At 43.3% G+C, this 23,286-nt stretch overlaps 1 protein-coding gene across 1 annotated transcript; it reads left to right on the plus strand.

Annotated features, from left to right (window-relative positions):
- The first annotated feature begins 13,625 nt into the window (after window positions 1-13,625).
- On the plus strand, window positions 13,626-21,229 carry LOC132388682 (lysozyme g-like). Its single transcript, XM_059961056.1, has 4 exons — window positions 13,626-13,634; window positions 20,112-20,405; window positions 20,453-20,583; window positions 21,109-21,229. Exons 1-4 carry the CDS (start codon window positions 13,626-13,628, stop codon window positions 21,227-21,229), a joined length of 555 nt encoding a protein of 184 aa, XP_059817039.1.
- The last annotated feature ends 2,057 nt before the right edge of the window (window positions 21,230-23,286 follow it).

The raw sequence follows: 23,286 nt of genomic DNA on the forward strand, positions 1-23,286 counted from the left end.
GACAAATGCCTTAGATTTCTTAAAGGGCGTAACAGACAGACCGTCAGACATACTTTATTGATCCCGAGGGAAATTGGGTTTCGTTATAGTCGCAACAACCAAGAATAGTGTCGAAATACAGCAATATAAAACTATACATAATTAAATAATACAAGTAAATTATGCCAAGTGGAAATTAGTCCAGGATCAGTCTATTGATTCAGGGTGTCTGACTCTCCGAGGGAGGAGTTGTAAAGTTTGATGGCCACAGGCAGGAGTGACTTCCTATGAGGCTCAGTGTTACATCTTGATGGAATGCGTCTCTGGCTGAATGTACTCCTGTGCCTAACCAGTAAATTATGGAGTTGATGGGAGTCATTTTGCAAGATGACGTAACTTGGACAGCATCCTCCAAACATCCTCGGGGTGTAATTGAAGATTGCCTTATGGAAGTTCTCTGTCCGTCGTGGCAAATTAGTCTAAAAGATTAGATTTCGTGAGATCGAGGAAGTGGGAGCTGATAGGATTTAACTCAGTGGTAGAAAGCAGAGGATACTTGAAAGTTGTTTCTCAGAGAGGAGGCTTGAATTTGATGATGTGTCGCAGGGGTTAGTTCTGGGACGTTTGTGCTTTGAACTTTATATGAATGATTTGGATGTGAATACATGAGGCAAAATTAGTTGGCAAATGATACTAAAGTTGGTGGTGTTGTAGTTTGTCTAGCTGACAATGAAGAATTACAAGAAGTTCATCCAGCAATGTGGGGTGAGCTTTGTCAAATGTCCTTCAATCAGATAAATGTGAAGCAATGCACATTGTGAAATCAGACTGGTGCAGGATTTATAGAGAGAAGGCTGGATCCCTGGGGTGTGCTATCGATCAGAGGCGCCGAGGAGCGCAAGTACATCGCTTAGAGAAAGCAGCGACGCAGATGGAATTAATCATGAAAAACTACATCATTCAGGGAACTGAGTGAGTATGGGCATTAGGAACTACACACAAAATGCTGAAGGGCCGCAGCAGGCCAGGGAACATCTATGAAAAATAGTGCAGTCGATGTTTCAGGTGAGATGCTTCGTCAGCACGGCAGAGGAAGACAGAATCTGTGGCGCGTGGCCAAGTGACTAAGACTTTGATCTGAACGTCGTTAGATCGAGCCTCAGTCGAGGGAGCGTGTGCGTCCTTGAGCAGGGCACTTAAACACACGCTGTCCCTGCACGTTGATAGCCCGGTAGCGGCGGTTGGTGCACTATGGACAAGACAGGACAGAAGCTGAGGTGCCTGCAGTCCTGATGAAGGATCTCGGCCCGAAATGTCAACTTTACTCATTTCCATGGATGATCCCTAGTCTGCTGAATTTCTCCAGCAGATTGTGGCGTTGTTTGTTTTCCAGCAACTGCAGATTTCCATTTGTTTGTGATAGGAATTAGGAAGTTTTGTTGTTTTTAAGCAACACGTGTGTGAGGCGACGCTTTGAATATTCTGTAAGAATTAGATCATTCTGTTGTAGGAAGATCTGTATTAAATTATAAAAGGGTGGAGCAAGGATTTACCAAGATGTTGCTGGACATGGTGGACTTGAATTAAAGGAGTGTTGCAAATTCCAGTGTGTATAGATAATTGAGGAGTGATCTGATAAAAGTATATTAGACCATGAGTGGCTTGGATAAGCTGAATGCATAGTTGTTTCTCCAGGAAGGTGGTGATTAAAAAGAACACAGATGAGAGATATTTAAAGTTTCAGGAGGCGAGAGATTGAATTGAGCTGCCTCTGTGTATAAGGAATGAAGAAGATTTTTTAAAAATGTATTTTGGAGAGGGTGATGTATCAGTACATAGATAGTACCACTGGGTATTGGAAATGCTGGTGGGTAACGTGTCAGTGGACGAGAACTTTAGGACTTGTCAGCACAGACGTTAATATATTTTAACTCAGTTCTGGGACAGAGAGATGGATAGTCTGGAAATTAATGCCCATTAAATTATCCTCTACAAGATCTGATAAGTGTGGATGGAGGGAAGTTACAGTGTCTTGAAATTGTACTCACGTATTTCTTATTTTCCACAGAATAACCCAAAACACGGGAAACTGTAAAACATTAGAACTAAAACTCAAAAACTGAAATGTGATAGTTCAGAATTATTTATTGACCCTTGCAGCTATTACAGCCAGAAGAATTTTTAGATAAGTTTCTATTAACTTTACACAACTGAATGAAGCAAGACTTGCCCCATTCCGCCTTTCAGAGTTGCCCAAACTGCGCCAGGTTAGTTGGCAGCGTCAGTGGACAGCAATTCTGAGGTCTTTAGAGAGATTTCATTGACTTAAGTTCGGAACTCTTACTGGGCCATTGAAGGACAGAGTAACTCACCTATAAATTCATGTCTTTTTGTCTCCCGCCGTACTTAAAGAGCAGAGAGACATTTGCAATCTTCCATTCTGCTAGAAAAATTTCAGAATTTGGTGATATTTTGAATGGTCGTTACTAATGACTTTAGCATCTCCTGAGCTATCTCTTTCCGAACGCTAGGGTCTGGTCCATATAGCCCGGGTGACCTATCTACCGTCAACCCTTTCATCATCCCAAGCACCTTTGCATTAGTAAGAGCAATTGCACTCACGCCTGCCCTATGCACTTTGGACTTTTAAGCAGACTGTTGGTGCCTTTCAGAGTCAAGGTCAACGCACAATATTGAATTCGTCCGCCAGTTTTTGAAGTGCATTACACCCACGCCGTGGTCATTTTACAGTGTGCCTATATCCATATTTGTCTCTCTTACACTGCATATTGGATAGAGACTTTTAGTTTATTATTTCATGTACGTAAGTAGTGCTCCTTACTGCGTGTTATTTCTGTTGTATTCCACATTAAAATGACTGAGATCATATCGAAGTGGCATGGCCCAGGACTGAGAACGAGAAAGTATCCGAGATTTGGATGATTTAAGTGTCGTGTCAGATTAAAAATGTGGTGTCATGGATGCCTGGAGTTTCCCGTTGAAGGGGAAGGAGAGGGCATTGTCACGTCCCGATCGTCAATTTCCTATTGTTCTCCTAATTTCCTTTCATTGTGCCACGGTTCCGACCGTTAATTTCCCATTAACTTCTAATTCTCTTTGTTGAAAGAGAACACACCTGATTTCCATCCAGACCTGAAGCATAAGGATCCCGGCGTTACAACCACTTGGTTACAGCCAGATCCTTGGTTTTTGCTTGTGTTCTAATTCACGATTCCCGGCTGCTCAAGACCATGTGTTGTAAGGTTTGCTCCAGTTTCAAGGTTTACCTGTGAAACTCCGTCTGTCTGTGTCAAGGCTCCGTGTCAAGATCCCCCCTGTTTGCTGTTTAACGTTCACGTCCGCATAAGCATCCTAACTCAATCTCCGTGCCTGTGTTCGCTTCATTCGCTCGTTGCAACACATGGGTTTATAGGATTAGGAAGACAGAGTCTGCTTTTGGATCAAATTAAGAAACTACAATAATAAACAGAGGCTGGCCGGAGTTATATACACATTTCTCAGTCGTAACGAGGATGTGGGCTATAGATTGCAGCAGGGGAGAGATAGGGAATGTTAAAAGGCCAAAGTTATGGTAGCCATAAAAGTTTCAATGGTCAGGACGTTTGGGAAAATTGGGTTGGTTTTGGATCCCAAAGGATGGAACTTGTAGGGTTTCTGCACGACGACATTTAGAGCAGCTTGTGATTGAGCACACTACAGTAAGTGCAAGCTGTATTTGTTGATGTATAATCAGTCTGTGATCAGAATTCACGCTGGGGTTTGGGAGGTAGAATGTACAATCATATGAGTATGACAGTGCAGTACCACATAGGTAGGAGTGTGCAACTGGCCAAAGTTGATTAGAAGGGGGCATTAGCACGGACGATGACAGATCAGCAATGCCGCATTAGGGTTAGGGTTAGGGTGTCTCTGGGAGTAAATCAGAAGGCAAAAGATAGATAAATGCCAAAGGTGAAGCAATAGTGTAAATGGAGGATGAAGCAGAAAACCAACATAACTTATTCAATAACTGAATAATTTGTAGGAAATTAAAGGTTTAAAAATAAGAACTAAAAGCAATAAAAGAACAATAAGAAAAGGTGTAATAAAAAGTTACAATAGCTAATGAAATAAAAGACAATATCAAAAGCGTTTTTGGGTGTGCGGGGACTAAAATAAAAACAACAGTAGAACATGATTCTGAAAAGTTCGTAATTAAGAAAGTCCGACAAATTTATTAAGCATTTGTTGATCGTCATTGCGAAATGCACCATCACTCTGACAGAATTTTGATGTCGAGGGCACAAGTGAGAGTCGTTGCCAATACTGGGAAGAAGGTGGTTGGTCGCCGATAGGTCTGGAATTGTCTGAAATGATTGTGGAGGCATTAGTAATCGATAATTTTCAATAGTTATGAGCTTCTTGAATGCTATCAGGGAAATGTACACTTGCAAATGCCACTCCGCACTTTAAGAAGGGAGTGAGGCAAAAGACAGGAAATTATAGGCAACAGGAAACACAGATGGAGCACAAAGGCCAATTCATTTCTCTCACGCAGGTGTCACGTGTTCAAAGCCACAGATGCAAATTCATCCACAGACAAAAGTCAGAGGTCTTCCTGGAATCGGGCGGTGAAGTCGGACAGGGAGAAAGAGAGAGAGAGAGGATGATAAACAGAAAGGGGTAGCGGTTTGCCAAAGAGATGCCCGGCTCTTTGTGAGGGTGAAAATTCAGTTTGTCTGCAAAACAGTCCAAGTTATTTGCACTTGCTTCTGTGGCTATTACAATTCTAATACTGACATCCGTCTGGTTAATTCTGCCCTGTTCTGTGCTTCTATTTGCCACCAAATGCGAACAGACTGAGAACAGAGAGGTTTTCTCATTATCAAACAGGTAACATCTGGTGAAAGGTCACAGGCTGGAAAAAAAGGTATTGCTGGAATGTTACGTGTTGTGGGGGGGACGGGAAGAACGAGAAAGTGGAGGACTGTAGAGCTGAGAGAGGAGGAGAAAGAGTCACAGAGTCCGACAACACAGAAAAAGGGCGTGCGGGATTTGAATTTGCAAGTGGATTGGGAAACTCAGGCTGTTACTGGATCCGAAAAGAAGGAAATATTAGAATGCCTATGAGATGTTTTTTTACAGCAGCTTGTGGTTGCATCAGTGATGATAATATGAACTGATTATGCATCTGTGTCTTTTTTTTTTTCACTACGGACGACAATATGTCGGAAATGCAACCAAGTAGGAGGGCAGAGTCGGTGTCGGTGTCTCAAATATATATGTATAATTTTGCCGATTAATATTGTCCATAAATTTGCCATATAGCCAGATAACCATATTACGATTACAGCACGGAAACTGGCCATCTCGACCCTTCTAGTCCATGCCGAACGCTTACTCTCACCTAGCCCCACCGACCTGTACTCAGCCCATAACCCTCAATTCCTTTCCTGTGTACATACCTATCCAATTTTACTTTAAATAACAATATCGAAACTAGAGCTACAACTTCTGCTGGAAGCTCGTTCCACACTGCTCCCTTGTGTTACTCCTAAACGTTTGCTCCCAAACTCTCAACTTATGTCTACTTGTTTGAATCTCCCCTCCCCTCAATTGAAAAAAAGCCTATCCACGTCAACTCTATCTATCCCTCTAATAATTATAAATACCTCTATCAAGTCCCCCCTCAACCTTCTGCGCTCCAAAGAATAAAGACCTAACTTGTTCAGCCTTTCTCTGAAATTTTTGGCAGAAGTTCAGATGGTGATGAGAAGATGTACAGGAGTGAGATAGATCAGCTTGTAGTGTGTAGTCAAAATAAAAAAAGTTTGTAATTAATGTCAGTAAGACCAAGGCATTGACTGTAGACTTCAGGAAGGAGAGGTCCGGGGAATTCATACCAGCCTCCGTTAAGGGATCAGCAGAGGAAACAATGAGCAGTTTCAAATACCTTGGTGTCAACATCGGCGAAGACCAACCCTGGACCCATCATTAATTCCGAAGAAGGCAGGCAGTTGCTATATTTCATTCGGAGTCCGAGCAGTCTGGATATGACACAAAGGACTTTGGCAAATTTCGGATAGGTGTACCGCAGGGAGCAATCAAACTGGTTGCATCACTCTCTGCTATTGGGTGAAGGTGCCACTGTTCAGGATCACAAAAAGCCACGGAAAGTGGCAGACTCATCCAGCTTTCTGCCTCCTCAACAGCAACGACATCTCAAATAGGCGATGTTTAGGAAGGCAGCATGCAGCATTAAAGACCCTTTGCCCAGAGCATGCCCGCTTCTCATTGCAACCGTCAGGAGGAGGTACAGGAGCTTGTGGCCACGCACTCATTGTCTCAGCAACAGCTTCTTCCTCACCGCCCAGCACCGTCAGGCATTACTGAATTATAAAGGATTTGTATTGATCTGTCAACAGTTATTGTATTCCGGAATGGTCCTGGAGGTCTGAAAATTGTAAACATCGCTCCACTCTTTAAGAAGGGAGAGTGGCAGAACACAGACAGGTAGCATGACGTCAGCTGTAGGTAAGACATTGGAATTTATTATTAACAATGAGATTTTGGGGAGCTCGAAGACACATGATAAAATAAACCGTAGTCCACATGGTTTCCATGAGGGGAAATCATTCTTGACGAAATTGTTCGAATTATTTGCGGAAATAACAGGCAGGAAAGGAGTCAGTAAATGTTAATTGAAAGAACTTTTAATAGGTCTTCTAAATTATTTCGTAGCTGACGCTAGAACCGGAACAAGCGTGATAGGGGATTGGCTGATTGGAAAGAAACAATGAGTAGGTACAAAGTCGACATTACTGGTTGGCTACCGGTGACTAGTGTTGTTCGTTCAGCAGTTGCTGTTGGTTGGGGCCACTTCTTTTCACATTATATTCTGTCAATGATTTACATGGCAGAATAGACAGTTTTGTGCCAAGTGTGTGGATGATAAGTGGAGGTGTTGGTAGTTGTGGGAAAGTTATATATCTGATAAAAACTTAGAAATATTAGGAGTATGGGCATTAGGTTTCCCCCATCTTTTTTTTCTCTATGCATGGAAGATACTCAGGAGGCCCAGTTTTCTTCATTGCTATCCTTTCGTTCTTCATACAGCTGCAGAATTCTTTGGGATTACATTTCTCGTAGTCTACCAGAACAAACTCATGCGTTCTTTTAGCACTTTTGATTTCCTCCTTAAGTGCTCTCTGGCATTCCCTTTACTCAGGTACCTAAAGTTCCTTCCATCCCCTACTTATTGTGCACCGCTTTCCTCCTCGGACCGAGGAGCTGAATATCTCTTGTAATGTTTCCAAAATCTATTATGTTTGCTGTTTTTATTCTGACAGGATCACACACACTCTGTTCTCTCAAAATTTCATCTTTGAAAGCCTCCACATGCAAATCATACTTTTTGCCAGAAAATAACCTGTACCAATCGGCACTTGCCACATCGTTACTGATAATGTGAAGATTAGCCTTTCTGCAATTTAAAACGACAACCGAGGAGCAGAACAATGTGCACCTTAATTGCCTTTAAACTGAAGACTCGAACTTCAAGGCGAGTAGTTCTGGGTAAGATTCCAGCTAGTTCTTTGCAAACTTTCTGCTGTGCGTAGAGTTTCGAACTAGCAAACTCGTTCCCGTAATCAAACATGACCTGCAGCGTCTCATTCCCCAACAGGAGATCAAGTATCGCACACCCTTGCTCTGTCATGTCGGAAACAGTGTATCCCTGGAACATTGAGCCGATAGTGGAGTATCAGTTTCTCCTGCAACCATGTCTCAATAGAGTCATGTTTCCACATGGTGACCACACCAGTCTCTCTGCCAATATGTCTTGCATTGAAATACACATTGAAACATACAGAACTCAGAATATTCGTCTCGCTGGGCTCAATTTTTCAGTTCTATCTCTGTATGCAGGCATTACAACATCATTCCACGCAAACAATCTACGATCTGTTCCATCACTCATGTTTTCAACTCACACCCGCAACTCCAGTTTAAAATCAAGACTCCCTTGCAGTGGAATGACAAAATCTTCACCAATTCTTTCCTAACTCCAGCACTGGGCCACACACAGAATGGCGAGTTCGCTTAAACATAATGTTATATATCCGTTACAAGTGCTTATTTATGCACAATCCAAAATCTCCTCAGGAACTATGGCATACGGAACGTCCCGACCGCCTCCACTTGCTCCTTTAGATATCCCTCTCCTACTATGCAATCCAATGTCTCTTCGGGAACTGTGGCGAACAGATTTGTTCAGAGCAGCAAAGGAAGCTGGATTCCTCATGATTAATTTGCCAGTTAAATAAGCTGTACGGAAAGCAAATGCAATATTTGCATTTAATTCGACAGGAGTAGAATATCAAAGGAAGGATGTAATGCTGAGGCTTTGTGTGACATTTGTTTGATTACATTCGCAATATTGCAGGTAGTTTGGGGACCCTGATCCAAGAAAGGATATGCTGATATTGGAAAGGGTCCAGAGAAGGTTCATGGGAATGATTTCGTTAATGAAATGGAGAAGCTTTTGATAGCTCTGGATCTGTCCTCACTGGAGTTTGTGAAAATGATTGGGTTTGGAGTGGATGTATCATATAATGGGGGTCACTAGAATCAGATGGTCCTCCGAATAGAAGAATATCCCTTTAGAACAGTGATCAGAAATGCTAAATAATTGGTTATATTTACAGCAGAGATTAATATGTTATTGATTTTTAATGGTATTGAAGGTTACCGGGAGAGGCATGCATTATGGCACAGCAGACAAGATGGCCCCGAATGGTCTAATTCAGCTACTATGTTTTACCGAAAAACTGTCATGTCCCCATTAGTGTAAGAGCCAAAGGTAACAAGATAACGGAACACGAGATGTTGAGGGAAATTTTGAGGGTTGGGTAAAATGAAGAAAGGAGATGTTTCACAGGCAGAGTGAGCTAAATACAGTAAGTATGAAAAGTGTCAGAATGTTTAACAAGGACATTTGAATGACAGGGATGGATGTCATGAAATATCACTGTTAGAATTGGTGAAGGTAAAACCAAGGGTGTTTTCAAATCAGATTTGGGGAAAGTTCTAGCCAGCGACAGCGGATTGTCCATTAGTGAGGTGTCAATCTGTGCATGTAGCATGATACTCTCGTAGATGATTTGGAACGTCAACAGAGGAGCAGAACAATGTGCACCTTAATTGCCTTTAAACTGAAGACTGGAACTTCGAGGCGACAGATTCTGGGTTAGAATCCAGCTAGTTCTTTGCAAACTTTCTGCTGTGGGTAGAGTTTCGAACTAGCAAACTCGTTCCCGTAATCTAACATGACCTGCAGCGTCCCATTCCCCAACAGGAGATCAAGGTTCGCACACCCTTGCTCTGTCATGTCGGAAACAGTGTATCCCTGGAACATTGAGCCGATAGTGGAGTATCAGTTCCTCCTGCAACCATGTCTCAATAGAGTCATGATTCACATGGTGACCACACCAGTCTCTCTGCCAATACTCCTTGCATTGCAATACACATTGAAACACACACAACTCAGAATATTCGTCTCGCTGGGCTCAACTTTTCAGTTCTGACTCTGTTTGCAGGCATCTCAACATCATTCCCCGCAACCACTCTACGATCGGTTCCATCACTCATGTTTTCAACTCACACCCGCAACTCCAGTTTAAAATCAAAGCTCCCTTGCATCGGGATGACAAAATCTTCACCCCTTCTCTCCTAACTCCAGCACGGGGCCACACACAGTTCGCTTAAACATAATGTTATATATCGTTTGCAAGTGCCTATTTATGCACAATACAAAATCTCCTCAGGAACTATGGCATGCGGAACGTCCCGAGCGACTCCACTTGCTCCTTTAGATATCCTTCTCCTACTATGCAATCCAATGTCTCTTCAGGAACTGTGGCGAACAGATTTGTCCAGGGCCGCAAAGGAAGCTGGATTCCTCATGATTATCTTGCCAGTTAAATAAGTTGTAAGGAAAGCAAATGCAATATTTACATTTTATTCGAGAGGAGTAGAAAATCAAAGGAAGGATGTAATGATGAGGCTTTATGTGACGTGTGTTCGATTACATTCGCAATATTGCAGGTAGTTTGGGGACCCTGATCTGAGAAAGGATCTGCTGATATGGGAAAGGGTCCAGAGAATGTTCATTAGAATGATTTCGTTAATGGAAGGGAGGAGCTTTTGATAGCTCTGGATCTGTCGTCACTGGAGCTTGTAAAAATTGGGGATCTCATTAAAGCCAGTTGCATTATAAACAGAGACTGAGTGGATGTGGAGGCGATGTATCATACAATCGGGGTCACTAAAATCAGACGGTCCTCAGAATAGAAGAACATCGCTTTAGAACAGTGATCAGAAATTTCTTTAGCCAGAGAGTGGTGAATTTGTGGAATTCGTTGCCCTTTGTAGCTATGAAGGCTAAGTCATTGGGTATATTTACAGCAGAGATTAATAGGTTATTGATCTGTAAGGGTATTGAAGGTTAACGGGAGAAGGCATGCATTATGGCAGAGTAGAGTCGATGGCCCGAATGGTCTAATTCAGCCACCATGCTTTACCGAAAAATAACACAGGCCATAACTGTCATGTCCCCATTAGTGCAAGAGCCAAAGGTAACAAGATCAAGGAACACGTGATGTTGAGGGAAATTTTGAGGGTTGGGTAAACTGAAGAAAGGAGATATTTCACAGGCAGAGTGAGATAAATACAGTAAGTATGAAAAGTATCAGAATGGTTAACAAGGACATTTGAGTGACAAGGATGGATGTCATGAAATATCACTGTTAGAATTGGTGAAGGTAAAACCAAGGGTGTTTTCAAAGCAGATTTGGGGAAGATTGTAGCCAGCGATAGCAGAGTGTCCATTAGTGAGGTGTCAATCTGTGCATGTAGCATGAAACTCTCATAGATGAACATGTCATCGATGTACACAAAGTGAACGGACATGATTGTTTAAACTCCCAACTGCGGGTTGGGAGGGTTTGGATATTGTTTGTCCAATGTGGTCAGGAAAGTTTTCTTCATCAATATGAAGAACTTCCAACTCGACAGAACGTGATGCTTGATCTCCTCTTTGGGAATGAGACAGACCAGACGGCAGAATTTTGTCTCTGGGTGAATCCAGTGATCACATTTCCATTAGTTTCAAGACAGCTACGTAGGAGGATAAGACCTGTCCTCAGATTGAATTTCTAAACTGGACAAAATATACATTTGATTGAATCAGAAGGGATCTGCTGGATGTGGATTCGGTTAAGTAAGAGACACTTGGCAATAGGAGGATATCAGAAGTGGAATATTGAGTGTATGTTCATCTGAGAATAATAGGGAAAGCTAACAGGTTCAGGGAACTTCTGTATCGAAAGATCCTCAGCACCTGTTAAAGAAAAGGGAGACACAAGTCAGGTCTAAGCAGATCGATTCTAAGCAGTTCGGAGTTCAAAATTCAAAGTTCATAATAAATATCCTGCATGTCACCATATAAAACACAGAGATTAATTTTCTTGTGGACTCACACAGTAAATAGAAAAAAAAAGCGCAATAGAACCCTGATTGATTATTTTGTGGATGTGACTAAACACATTCAGAGAGGTTGATCAGTAGATATAGTGTATTGATTTCAGCTGGACTTTCATAAGGTGCCCCATGCAAAGCTTATTGAAAAAGTAAGGAGGCATGTTTTCCAAGGGGACATTGTTTTGTGGATTCAGAAGGCAAAGTGTGGTTGCAGACGGATCATATTCTATATGGTGGTCGATCACCAGTGGTGTGCCTCAGCGATCTATTCTAGGAACCCTACTCTTTGTGTTTTCATAAATGATCTGGAAGAGGAAGAGGAGGGATAGGTTAATAAATTGGCTGATGTCACAAAGGTTGTGAGTGTTGTGGATGGTGTGGAGGGCTGTCAGTAGTTACAGCGGTAAATCAAGAAGATGACACACTAGGCTGAAAAGTGGTAGATGGAATTCCAACCAGGTAAGTATGAGGTGGCTGACTTTTGTAGCTCAATTATGATCGTAGATTATAGTATTAATGATGAGGCTTTTGGCACTGTGGAGGATCAGAGGGATCTTGAGGTTGGAATCCATAGGACAGTCAAAGCTGTTGTTCAGCTTAACTCAGTGCTTAAGAAGTCATTGGCCTTCATCAACCCTGGGATTGAATTTAAGTGCCGAGACGTAATGTTAATTCTATATAGGACCATGGTGAGACACAACTTGGAATATTGTGCTTAGTTCTGGTCACCTCACTACAGGAAGGATGTTGCACCGATAGGGACGGTGCAGACAACACACACCAAATGTGCTGCTGGAACACAGCAGGCCAGGCAGCATCTATAATGAGAAGCACTGTCGACGTTTCGGCCAGAGACCCTTCGTCAGGACTAACTGAAAGGAAAGATAGTAAGAGATTTGAACGTAGTAAGGGAAGGGGGGACAGCGAACTGATAGGAGAAGACCGGAGGGGTGGGATGAAGCTAAGAGCTGGAAAGATGATTGGCGAAATAGATACAGAGCTGGAGAAGAGGAAGGATCATGGGACGGGAGGCCTCTGGAGAAAGAAAGAGGGGGAAGCACCAGAGGGAGATGGATAACAGGCACAGTGATAGGCAGAAAGAGAGGGAAAAAGGGGGGAATCTAAAAATATCAGGGATGGGGTAAGAAGGCGAGGAGGGGCATTAACGGAAGTTAGAGAAGTGAATGTTCATGCCATCAGGTTCGAGGCTACACAGCCGGTATATAAGATGTTGATCCTCCAACCTGAATTTGGATTCATTTTAACAGTACAGGAGGCCATGTATAGACATATCAGACTGGGAATGGGACGTGGAATTAAAAAGTGTGTCCACTGGGGGATCCTGCTTTCTCTGGCGGACCGAGCGTTGGTGCTCAGCGAAACGGACTCCCAGTCTGCGTCGGTTCTCACCAATATATAATAGGCCACACTGGGAGCACCGGACGCAGGATACCACACCAGCCGACTCAGAGGTGAAGTGTGGCCTCACCTGGAAGGACTGTCTGGGGCCGTGAATGGTGGTGAGGGAGGAAGAGTATGGGCAGGTGTAGCACTTGTTCCGTTTACAAGGATAAGTCCCAGAAAGGAGATCGCTGGGAAGGGATGGGGGGGACGAGTGGACAAGGGAGTCGCTTAGGGAGCGATCCCTGCAGAAAGCAGAAAGTGTATGGGAGGGAAAGATGTGCTTGGTAGAGGGATCCTGTTGGAGGTGGCGGATGTTACGGAGAATTATACGTTGGACCTGGAGGCTGGTGGGGTGGTAGCTGAGGACAAGGGCAGCCCTATCCAGAGTGGGGTGCCGGGTGGAAGGGGTGAGAGCAGATGTGTGGGAAATGAGGAAGATGCTTTTGAGAGCAGATTTGATGGTGGAGGAAGGGAAGCCCCTTTAATTAAAAAAAGAAGACATCTCCTTCGTCCTGGAATGAAAAGCCTCATCCTGAGTGCAAATGCGGCGTAGACGGAGGAATTGTGAGAAGGGGATAGTATTTTTGCAAGAGACAGGCTGGGAAGAGCTGTGATAGTCTGTAGGTTTATAGTAGATATCAGTAGATAAGCCGTCTCCAGAGATGGAGACAGAAAGATGAAGTAGTGGGAGGGACGTGTCGGAAATGGACCAGGTAAATTTGAGGCCAGGGTGAAAGTTGGAGGCAAAGTTAATGAAGTCAATCTCAACATGCGTGCAGGAGGCAGCGGCAATGTAGTCGTCGATGTAGTGAAGGAAAAGAGGAGGACGGATATCGTATAGACTTGGAACATGGACTGTTCCACAAAGCTGACAAAAAGCCAGGCATAACTAGGACCCATGCGGGTACCCATGGCTACACCCTTGGTTTGGAGGAAGCGTGAGGAGCCAAAGGAGAAATTGTTGAGAGTAAGAACTAATTCCGCTAGACGAGAAGAGAGTTGGTAGAGGGGAATTGGTTAGGTCTGGAATCCAAAAGGAAGTGAAGAGCTTCGAGACCGTCCAGGTGGGGGCGGAGGTGTATCGCGACTGGACGGCCATGGTGAAAATAAGGTGGTGGGGGCCAGGGAACTTAAAATCAGGGAAGGGTGCAGAGGCGATTTACAAGGATGTTGCATTGATTGGGGAGCATGACTTTCGAGAATAGGTTGAACGAATGTAAACTTTACTCCTTGGAGCAACGGAGGGTAGATATGTATAAGATGAAGAGAGGCATTGATCGTGTGGATAGTCAGATTTATTTTTAATATTTTGATTTTTTCCCCAGAGGTGAAATGGTAATCACGAGAGGGCATAGTTTTATGGTGCTTCTGGATAGGTACAGACTAGATGTCAGGGGTATTTTTTTTACGCAGTGAGTGGTGTGCATGGAATGGGCTGTTGGCGATGGGGGTAGAGGCAGATACGATAGGGTCTTTTAAAAGACTCCTGGATAGGTGTATGAAGTTTAGAAAAATAGAGGGCTATGTGTAACACTAGGTAATTTTTATTTTCAAGACATGTTTAGCACAGCAGTGTGGGCCCAAAGGTCTGTATTATGCATTTTGTTTTCTGTGTCTTTATGTTTCTATGTAAATTCAGTACAGTACGACTCCCAATAGGATGAGCAAACAACCATTGTGGAAGTGACAATAAAACATGCAAATGCACAAAGAGAAAAATCAAGTAACAATAATAATAATAATAATAATAATAATAATAATAATAATAATAATCACATAACAAAGTAATCAGTATTGAGATCATGAGATGAAAAGTTCAGTGACGTGTCGAGTAGATTTATAGCCTCTAGGTCAAGAGCCTATTAGTTGAGGGGTAATAAGCTTTCCTGAACATGATGGTGAGTACTTAGGATCCTGTACCTTCTTGTTAATGGCAGTAGTGAGCAGCAACCATGGCCTGGATGCTGGAGGGCCTTGATAACGGATGCTGCTTCCTGTGACAACGCTCCATAGAGACGTGCTCAATGCTTGTGAGGGTCCTACTCGTAATAAACTGGGCCGCGTCGGCTGCAGTATTTTAGGCATTGTTGTATCCATCCTAGGCAAAGATGCTAACAGTCAGTGTACTCTCAATCACATTTTTCAGCCCAATTCTCCTGGTGTACCAGATCCGCTGCAAACAATGATATTCTTGTACCCACACACGGCACCACCAAACTGGATTTATTACACAAATTTGCTGCTCAAGTTAACCACATTGTGTTTGACATTGTTTACCTGGACTTTAATAAGTCTTTATGCAAGCTACCACATGGAAGATTGGTCAGAAGTTTAATTCGCTAGGCATTCAGGATGAAGGAGTCCATTCGATTCAACAAAGGCTGGGTGGGACAAGCCAGAGAGAGGTAGTAGGTAGGCAGCTCACAAACTATAGGCCTGTGGCTAGTGGTATCAACGGAGATCAGTGCTGTGTCCGTTGGTTGTCATCTATAACAAGAATTCGGATGATAACTTAGTACAATAGATCAGCAAATTTGCCGATGACTACAAGATTGTGAGTGGAATGGAGAGCGAGGAAGTAGATTAATGTGAAACGTTTAAGGATAACATGAGGGCTCCTGCACTGAGGGGGTCTACTAATACTGTCAGTCGTATCTGCACCATGGATTGAAAAGGGCTAGATCGAATTCATTGCTGGTGAATGTAAGGTGTTGCAATTTATTGGACAAAACACGGTAAGACTGTGAATGTTAGGCGTTTCTGCAATATACAGAACCACATTCCCTTGAAATCAGCGTCACAGGTAGATGAAGTTGTAAAGAGAGCTTTACGTACATGGTCCTTTATAAATCACGGCATTGAGTGCAGGAGTTGGGATGTATGTTGAAATTGTAAAATATGTCAGTGAAACTAATGCGTGAAGTTCGGGTTCACCTACCGATAATGAAGATATCCATAAGCTTGGAAGAATGCAGACAAAATATACAGGAGGCTTGTCCGTACTTGACGACCTGAGCTGCAGGGACTGTTTGTCCAGATTAGGAATGTATTCACTGGTGTGTTCAGTGGAAAGTATAAGACGAATTAAGAGGAATCAGAGGTGAAACGTTCCTATGAGTGGAGCAAGCTACTAACGGAAGTCGTACATGTACGTTCAATAATGACATTGGGGAAAGCTTGGCCAGTTGGATGAGATGAGCGATATTGGGTCAATGAGGTATGGAGGGCTTAACCATATCAGCCGAACATAACAGAGTAAATGTTCTCTTCCTGCCCCACACTGTCTAACTGAAGAGATAATCACTGGTGAGAGAAATTTATTTTCCCGTCCATCGTGAATATGACGTCGTTCATTCTGAGTCTGTGACCCATGGTAATAGAATCTCATTCAACGGAATGATCCTCCCAGCAATCGCGCTGAATTACCTGAAATAATTGATCAATTCTGCTCATAATTCCAGAGAAAACAGTCCCAGCTTATTCACTTTCCCCTTACACATACAGCCTACCATCTCTTGAAGCATTCAAGTCAGTGTGAGGAAAAGTCCCTTTACTCTCTCTGTTGCGGGGATAACTTTCCTGAGGAACTGTAACTAGAAATGAAAAAAAAAAACTTTTAATGTGCATTCAAGCAGAGGGATCCCTTTAGTGAGGCATCAATGGCTTAATGGTCAGCCCACCGTCGCAGAAAAAATGTCCTGCTCCTGTCCTGCAGCTTTGTATGGTTTAACTAAAGAAGGGATCACTGACTGAGGACATAATTTTCCCACGCATTCCTGATTGTTCCTTCAATCTGGAACCATGACACACGGTAATTTAATTCTCATTCAGGGGAGAAATCCTTCCTGCAATTGATCTGAGTGGTCAGAAAGAATCCAGTATTTCTCCTCACAATTCCAGGGAATACAGATTCACTCTCCCCACAAGCAGCAAGCGGGCCATCCCGGGACTTAGACCTGTCAGTGTAAGCAATAGTCTCGCACCCTCTCTTTAATCGGTAGGACTTTCCGAAGGAAATGTGACAAGACCTGGAACCAATATTCAAGATTAATTCTCACCACAACTTGTAGGACACGTCCCACTAAGGCAGCTCTATACCTCTTCTGCAATACTCCTGCATCACAGCACAAGATACTGCTTTTTGCTTCCTAATTATTTGCGGTACCTATATGTTAACGCTTAGTGACATGTTGAGAAGGACCGTGAGGTCCCTCTGAACCATTCAATCTGTTCCCATATATATATGGATTTTTTAGTTTGTTCCACTAGGAATGGATGGCCTCAGATCTCCCACTTCCGTCCACCACTTCTTCATTCCATCACTTCTGTCTGCATCACCAAACCATGGCTGCACCCTTCTCACCATTAACCCAGCCATTCAGATCTGTGCAACAGCGACATGGATATAATAAAGTTGGTCCTCACATTGAAAACTTCAATGTAGACTGTGAACAGTTGGGGTCTCACACAGAATCCCTGAGTCACCTAAATGTTTCAAAGTGGTCCATTTATTTCCTCTACCTGACATTGACCTGCTGACTAATTCTCACCAAAACATATTATCAAGAATCCCGCGTGCTTATCCAAACCCTTTTTAAGTTCATCCAATACCACATTCATCAGTTCCCAATTTTCCATCTGTCTGTCCAATCCTGAGCCCACACTGACTCTGCTAGCCCAGTGGGTGAGGATCTGGGACTTGGTCTGTATCTCTACCTGTTGGATACTTGTACAGAATTCAATGTAAATATCGACCAAGTAAATATTGACGGTTCAGTGTAAACCTTTGTATTAGTAATCAGTGTCTCGGTCTTGGGTTCAGTGTGGGACTGAGTCTTAATTTCTCTGTTGTCTGAAACTGTGGAACTGATGACCTGTCGGTTTCTCTGTGCTCTGTAATACAGCTTGTGTGTGAGAGCGGAGCGGCTGCTTTGGTTCCTCGGCAGGAGGGAATATCGGTGTTGATTGAATTTTTCCCTGTGAGTAGGAAAAGGAAACAGGGTCTGTCAGGGAGACAAAATCGGCTGTTGCACCCTGTACCATTGTCAATCTGTCGGTATGACTCTCTCTTTCTTTGGTACATATATAACATTGCATGTGACGCTTGTCTTTCTTTCCTTCACTTTCAGCTACCCTGCGTTATTGACCATCCTATCTAAATCTCCCAACTTAGAGACAAAATTTTTATATTCTATATTTAATATTTCCTTTGCACATCGAAGCATTTCTTCGTAATTTTCGTTTGAGCTCTAACAGCTTTGAGATGCTCTAAAACGCCTCCTACATGAGCAACATCTCAAAATGTTTGAGGAACATTGTTTGAGGTGCTTTGTCAACACATTGTGTGTGGTGCCATGGATTTCCAGAATCTGCTAGTCATCTCCTGTTTTGTACATCAGCATCGTGGTCGTGAGAACACTGCCATCACGTGTGTGTGTGTGTGTGTGTGTGTGTGTGTGTGTGTGTGTGTGTGTGTGTGTGTGTGTGTGTGTGTGTGTATTTCTGTCTGTCTGAGTGTGTGGGGAGTGGGGGAGGATGAATCTGAAAATAGAAAACCACAGGGACGGAAGTTAGGGATCGGACGTTTCGTTGAACTGTGCTTACAAGTGGATAATTAGTCATCAAAACACTGAAATCTGTAAATGTGGCTGTTTCGGGTCTTTGTCATTAGAGTTCTGACATTCTTTTCACTGGATGAGTCACCGCTGAGGTAATGCGTAGGAATTTATAAGTACTAATCTTCATTCGGTCCAATATTTACATCTTTTCTCCAGAGAAAATAAGTTGAAATGCCATGTTTGTTTAAGTGACTGTGGCCATTCAGTCAGCGCAGTAACCGTAACTCTGGAGACTGATGCTTTGTATAAATCAGCGCCGTTCCGAATACATTAGCTAAGAGTTTCTGACGAAGCTGTGAATTCAGGAGCAAAACAATTGGCGGATTAACACCGAAATGGCGTATCCTGTCCTCGGATAGGAGAAGTTTACTATCCTTTTAATTCAGTCTTTGGAATTCCCGGTAATCCGCCGTATCAGCTGCCGTTGGTGGGAATTGAATTTGAATATCAATGTAGTGATTGTTTCTGTCGCTGGTTTCCATTGCCAGATATCCAGTCCAATTATTCGGCATTCTAGGGATGGAATTGAAACCAGCGACTGTGGATTCTGATACCTGGCTCCAAAAATAAACCACTGTAAGAATTCAGCGAATCCGCCAACATCGGAAGACCTCAGTGGGACAGGCAGATATCTTCCAGCGGTTTGTGTTCAATAATGTGATGTTCGGGTCTCTGTGCTTCTGGTCTCGAAGCAGTTACCCTACACTTCAAAATATTGTGTTTATACTGCCGCGGAGGTGATACTAATTGATTGTCTGCAGTGGTATGTGAGCGGTTGTGTGAGGTACGAGTAAAGGTAACGATTCAGCAAATGTGAGGGGCTTCATGTTGCACCATAAAACTTGAGGATTTTTAGTAATTGTGTGCGGTGTTTCAGAAAATGAGGGAGTTGTTGGATAACGCAATGACGTCGTTGCTGATCAATCAACAAAACCGAAGTGGTCATTCATAACTATCAATACTGTGAAATGTATTCTATTGTCCACATCTGACACCGCTACAGACAACTGACTGCGCCACTGACTCTGCTACTGGTCGCTGAATTCCTCTCCCCGGCCTTCCCTGTGATGGATAATCAGTTGGAGGCTTCAGGTAACAACACACACAAAAGTTCTGTCGACGTTTCGGGCCATCTTCTCCCTATAGATGCTGCCTGGCCTGCTGCGTTCCACTAGCATTTTGTGTGTGTTCCTTGAAATTCCAGCATCTGCAGATTTCCTAGTTTTTGAGTATATCTGTGTGGCTGTATAAGACTAGGCTGTGACTGCTGCCTCAGTCAAAGATCTGCTGTAACGTCAGCGAGGTGGAAAATGTTGGGACAGGAAACAAACACGGTAAATGCTGGAAGCACAAAGCCCCGAACGGCATGCAGAGAAAGAGAAAGCAGCAGTATAGAAAACTGCATGTGTAGTTGTGCTTGAGCGCGACTGGTAGATGTTGGGACTTTGGCTTCTGAGGCCTTACTCGAGAGGCAGATTTAATTACCCCACGCATCTGTGCGAGCTTGTAAAGGTGTCATCATCCAACATTTTATCAGAACTCCGTTCAACCTTCTGTATCTACCGATAACAGAACTATCTCAAGATTTGTAGGTACGGAGACATTACAAGGGTTGACAAAACAGGCGCGTCCCAGGTCACTGCAAAACAGGACGGCCGAGGGTTCAGTGGTGGTGCGGATTCTCAAAAGATGATGGAGACTGATCTTCAGAGGGCAAATCGTTGCAAGTCTTCGATATACCAAGTTGTTCATGCCAACCAAATCGATCCAGCCCCCACTGGTGCTATAGCATCTCTTGAATCTCGAGTAGGCAATGTCTTGGTAAATGGCTGCGGTAACCATGGGAATGCATTTGGTCTCATGCTGGCATTCACTTCGTGGATCTTATGACAACAGAGAACATCTTACGCAAGGATCAGAGACATGAGATAGGAATGTTTGAAGCCTTTAAACAAAAGTTTCCAACCTGGAACAAAGAGCAGCACCTTAAAGATGCGCTTGCTGCTTACAATATGGGTCAGATGATGTCCATGACTACCATAATGTAGGATGCTTATACAACAGGCCGTGACGACTCTAACAATGAGAAAGAGATGGTCGTGTCATTTTTAGGCTCTCTGAAACAGACCAAAGAAAATACATGTTATCATCTTTCCCACATGTTTTATTTTATCTAGATGAGTGGTTCCAGGATTTGCTGTTTCTGTTGTGTCCTGTTCTGTGGCTGACAGAGAGTCGATTGGAAGTTGAAGTGTCTAATGCAAGAATCCTGGAATCAGCGTCGAGTTTTATTCATTTCATTCATTTCAGACACGGATGACGCCGACAGAAAATGTTCCAATCATTAATTGACTCTGCGGTTACCTAGTTTTATCTTGTGGTTGCCTTTTCACATTTTGGTCATCAGAAGGGAATCCGAGTTCGAGTCATTTGACTTTATTTTAATGTGTAAACTCAGCCAAATCTTGACTCTCTCTTCACCCTTCTACCGCTGAATGTAGTAAAACAGTGGAAATATTTCATGATCCCCGAAAACTGCTGCATTGGGTTCTGTTCAATATTTTCTCAGTTTGCTCATTGCCGTCTCTCTTCCAGCGGACCTGGTGGCGACCGTAAGGTACGGAAACAACCGGATCCCTACCCAGCTCGGCGTGGCTGACGGCCACCCAGCTGGCCCGGGAAACAGCTGAATCCACACTGCAATGGCAGCACCGACTACCACCCGCAAGGCTTCCAGCAGCCATGTTTCTCCAACGCAGCCCCAAGGATGACAAGAGTCCGTTCCAATCTTCCACCAGCCATCGGTGACATGAGAATCTTGACGGGACGACCCCCCAACCACACTCAGTACCAGAGCCACTTATATTCCCAGTTCCACCATGAGCCTCAGGTGTTTCTGGTTAAGTACAGCCGAAGCAAGAGACCGCCGGAGAACCCAGAGTCTGGAGACAGTGGACCAGACCACAGACTTCCGACAGGGCCATAACAAAGGCCTTATCATGCCCCCTTCGAGCTCTCCTAAGTCCTTTCTTTAGCTCCTTCCTGGCTACCCTATATTTCTCATTAGCCCCTCTTATTTCCTGTTTCTTATTTCTAACATATGCTTTCTTTTTCGTCCTGACGAGCTGCCTCTTCATCTCACCATCATCAAGGTGAGATTCCTTTTCATCTCACCTTCTCCCGGCCTAATTTGAATCTTGAAGGGAAACCTGTCACTCCTTTGTCCCGATTCTGACAGAACTGCCTCATATGGAGTATACTTTCGTCCGCATCACCATTCCTGGTCCCATCATTATCCGTCATTTCCTTTACGCTCCTTTTCTCCTCTGTCTCTACGTGTGGCTTTTCCTTCTGTTTTCCCGTTTGAGGTAACTTCCAGTATCAGAAATTTAGCCCTCAGTGGAAGATTTGGGGGGAGGGGATCTGGAGTTGGTTCAGTGGAAGAGCAGATGTTGTGAACTCAAGAAATGGGAACTGACATGGTCTAATCCTAGACAAAGTGCTTGAGAAAGTTTTTAGCTCAGGCAGCAGGACTGGAGGGTGATAGAGAAAAAGATCCAATTCAGCTGCAGTGTCTCTTCCCAAAACGTCCGTAGTTTACTCTTTACTCTGGCCTTCAGAGCTCCTCCAGCATTTTGGATTTGCAGAACCTGCAGATTTTCTCTTGTTTATGATTGGTCTACACCTGGACAATTTCAACGAGATATTCTGACTGACCCTGGACAAAGAACAAGCGAATAATGGTTGAAAAGGACATTGCTATAGAAACAGACAGTTGATAATTAATGGAGGAAAGGCTCAATTTATTTTGTATTTCAAACAACTGGGAAATTGGACGGTCTCTAAACAAACACGAATGGGGATATTATTATCTGCAAGATTAGAAAGCTGATGGGTGTAGCAGTAGTTTGCGTTTAGATATTACATGCTCGAGATGAAGCTGAATTGACGAATCAATCTGAATCCTTCGGTAGTTGGGTCGGTGAATTTAATTAATGTTAATCGTGAGCGGGTAATTTCATAATGTAAGCGTTAAGTATAACCTTGGTTGAGACGGATAATGGGTAGCAGGGATAATCCTGGGAATTGTGAAACAGTGACTCCTGGCATTAATGGAGGCTCAAACTTTGAAATGGGTTTCCTTGCGGGAGGATTGACAAATATTTGGAGAAGCAGCATTCGAGACAGTCAAATCACTTTGTTAGGGGAAGGTCATGAATTGCGCACCTGAATAAATTTATGTTATTATTTATTGTAATGCCGGTACTGTTTTGTGCACTTTATGAAGTCCAATGCAGATCTGTAGTCCAGTATGACTTTCTCTGTGTTTGTTTTTTTTTTCTAATTACGTAGTTCAGTCTAGTTTTGTGTACTGTGTCATGTAAACCATGGTCCTGAAAAACGTTGTCTCATTTTAACTATGCACTGTACTAGGAGTTATGTTCGAAATGACAATAAATGTTGACTTGACTTGACTTGACTTGACGTGAAAGGGTGACAAAACAAGCTAATGTGGTTAGAGTGGTGGACGTTCAGTGCATGGAATTGAGTGAGACGTTTTACAGGAGCCGCCACAATAGACACACCCAAACGTCGGGAGTCATGGGACTCATGGAAACTCAGCTGCCAGGATTTTGAATAATCTTCCCTTGTGAATATGGGACTGGCAGTAGATGGGACATTTTCAAGTGATCGGTTATGTACCCCGTCCTTTTTTTTTGATATTTTAAGTGACTTGAAAGAGGAA

Source organism: Hypanus sabinus, unplaced genomic scaffold, assembly GCF_030144855.1.
Source record: "Hypanus sabinus isolate sHypSab1 unplaced genomic scaffold, sHypSab1.hap1 scaffold_378, whole genome shotgun sequence".
In the NCBI taxonomy this organism is placed as follows: Eukaryota; Metazoa; Chordata; class Chondrichthyes; order Myliobatiformes; family Dasyatidae; genus Hypanus; species Hypanus sabinus.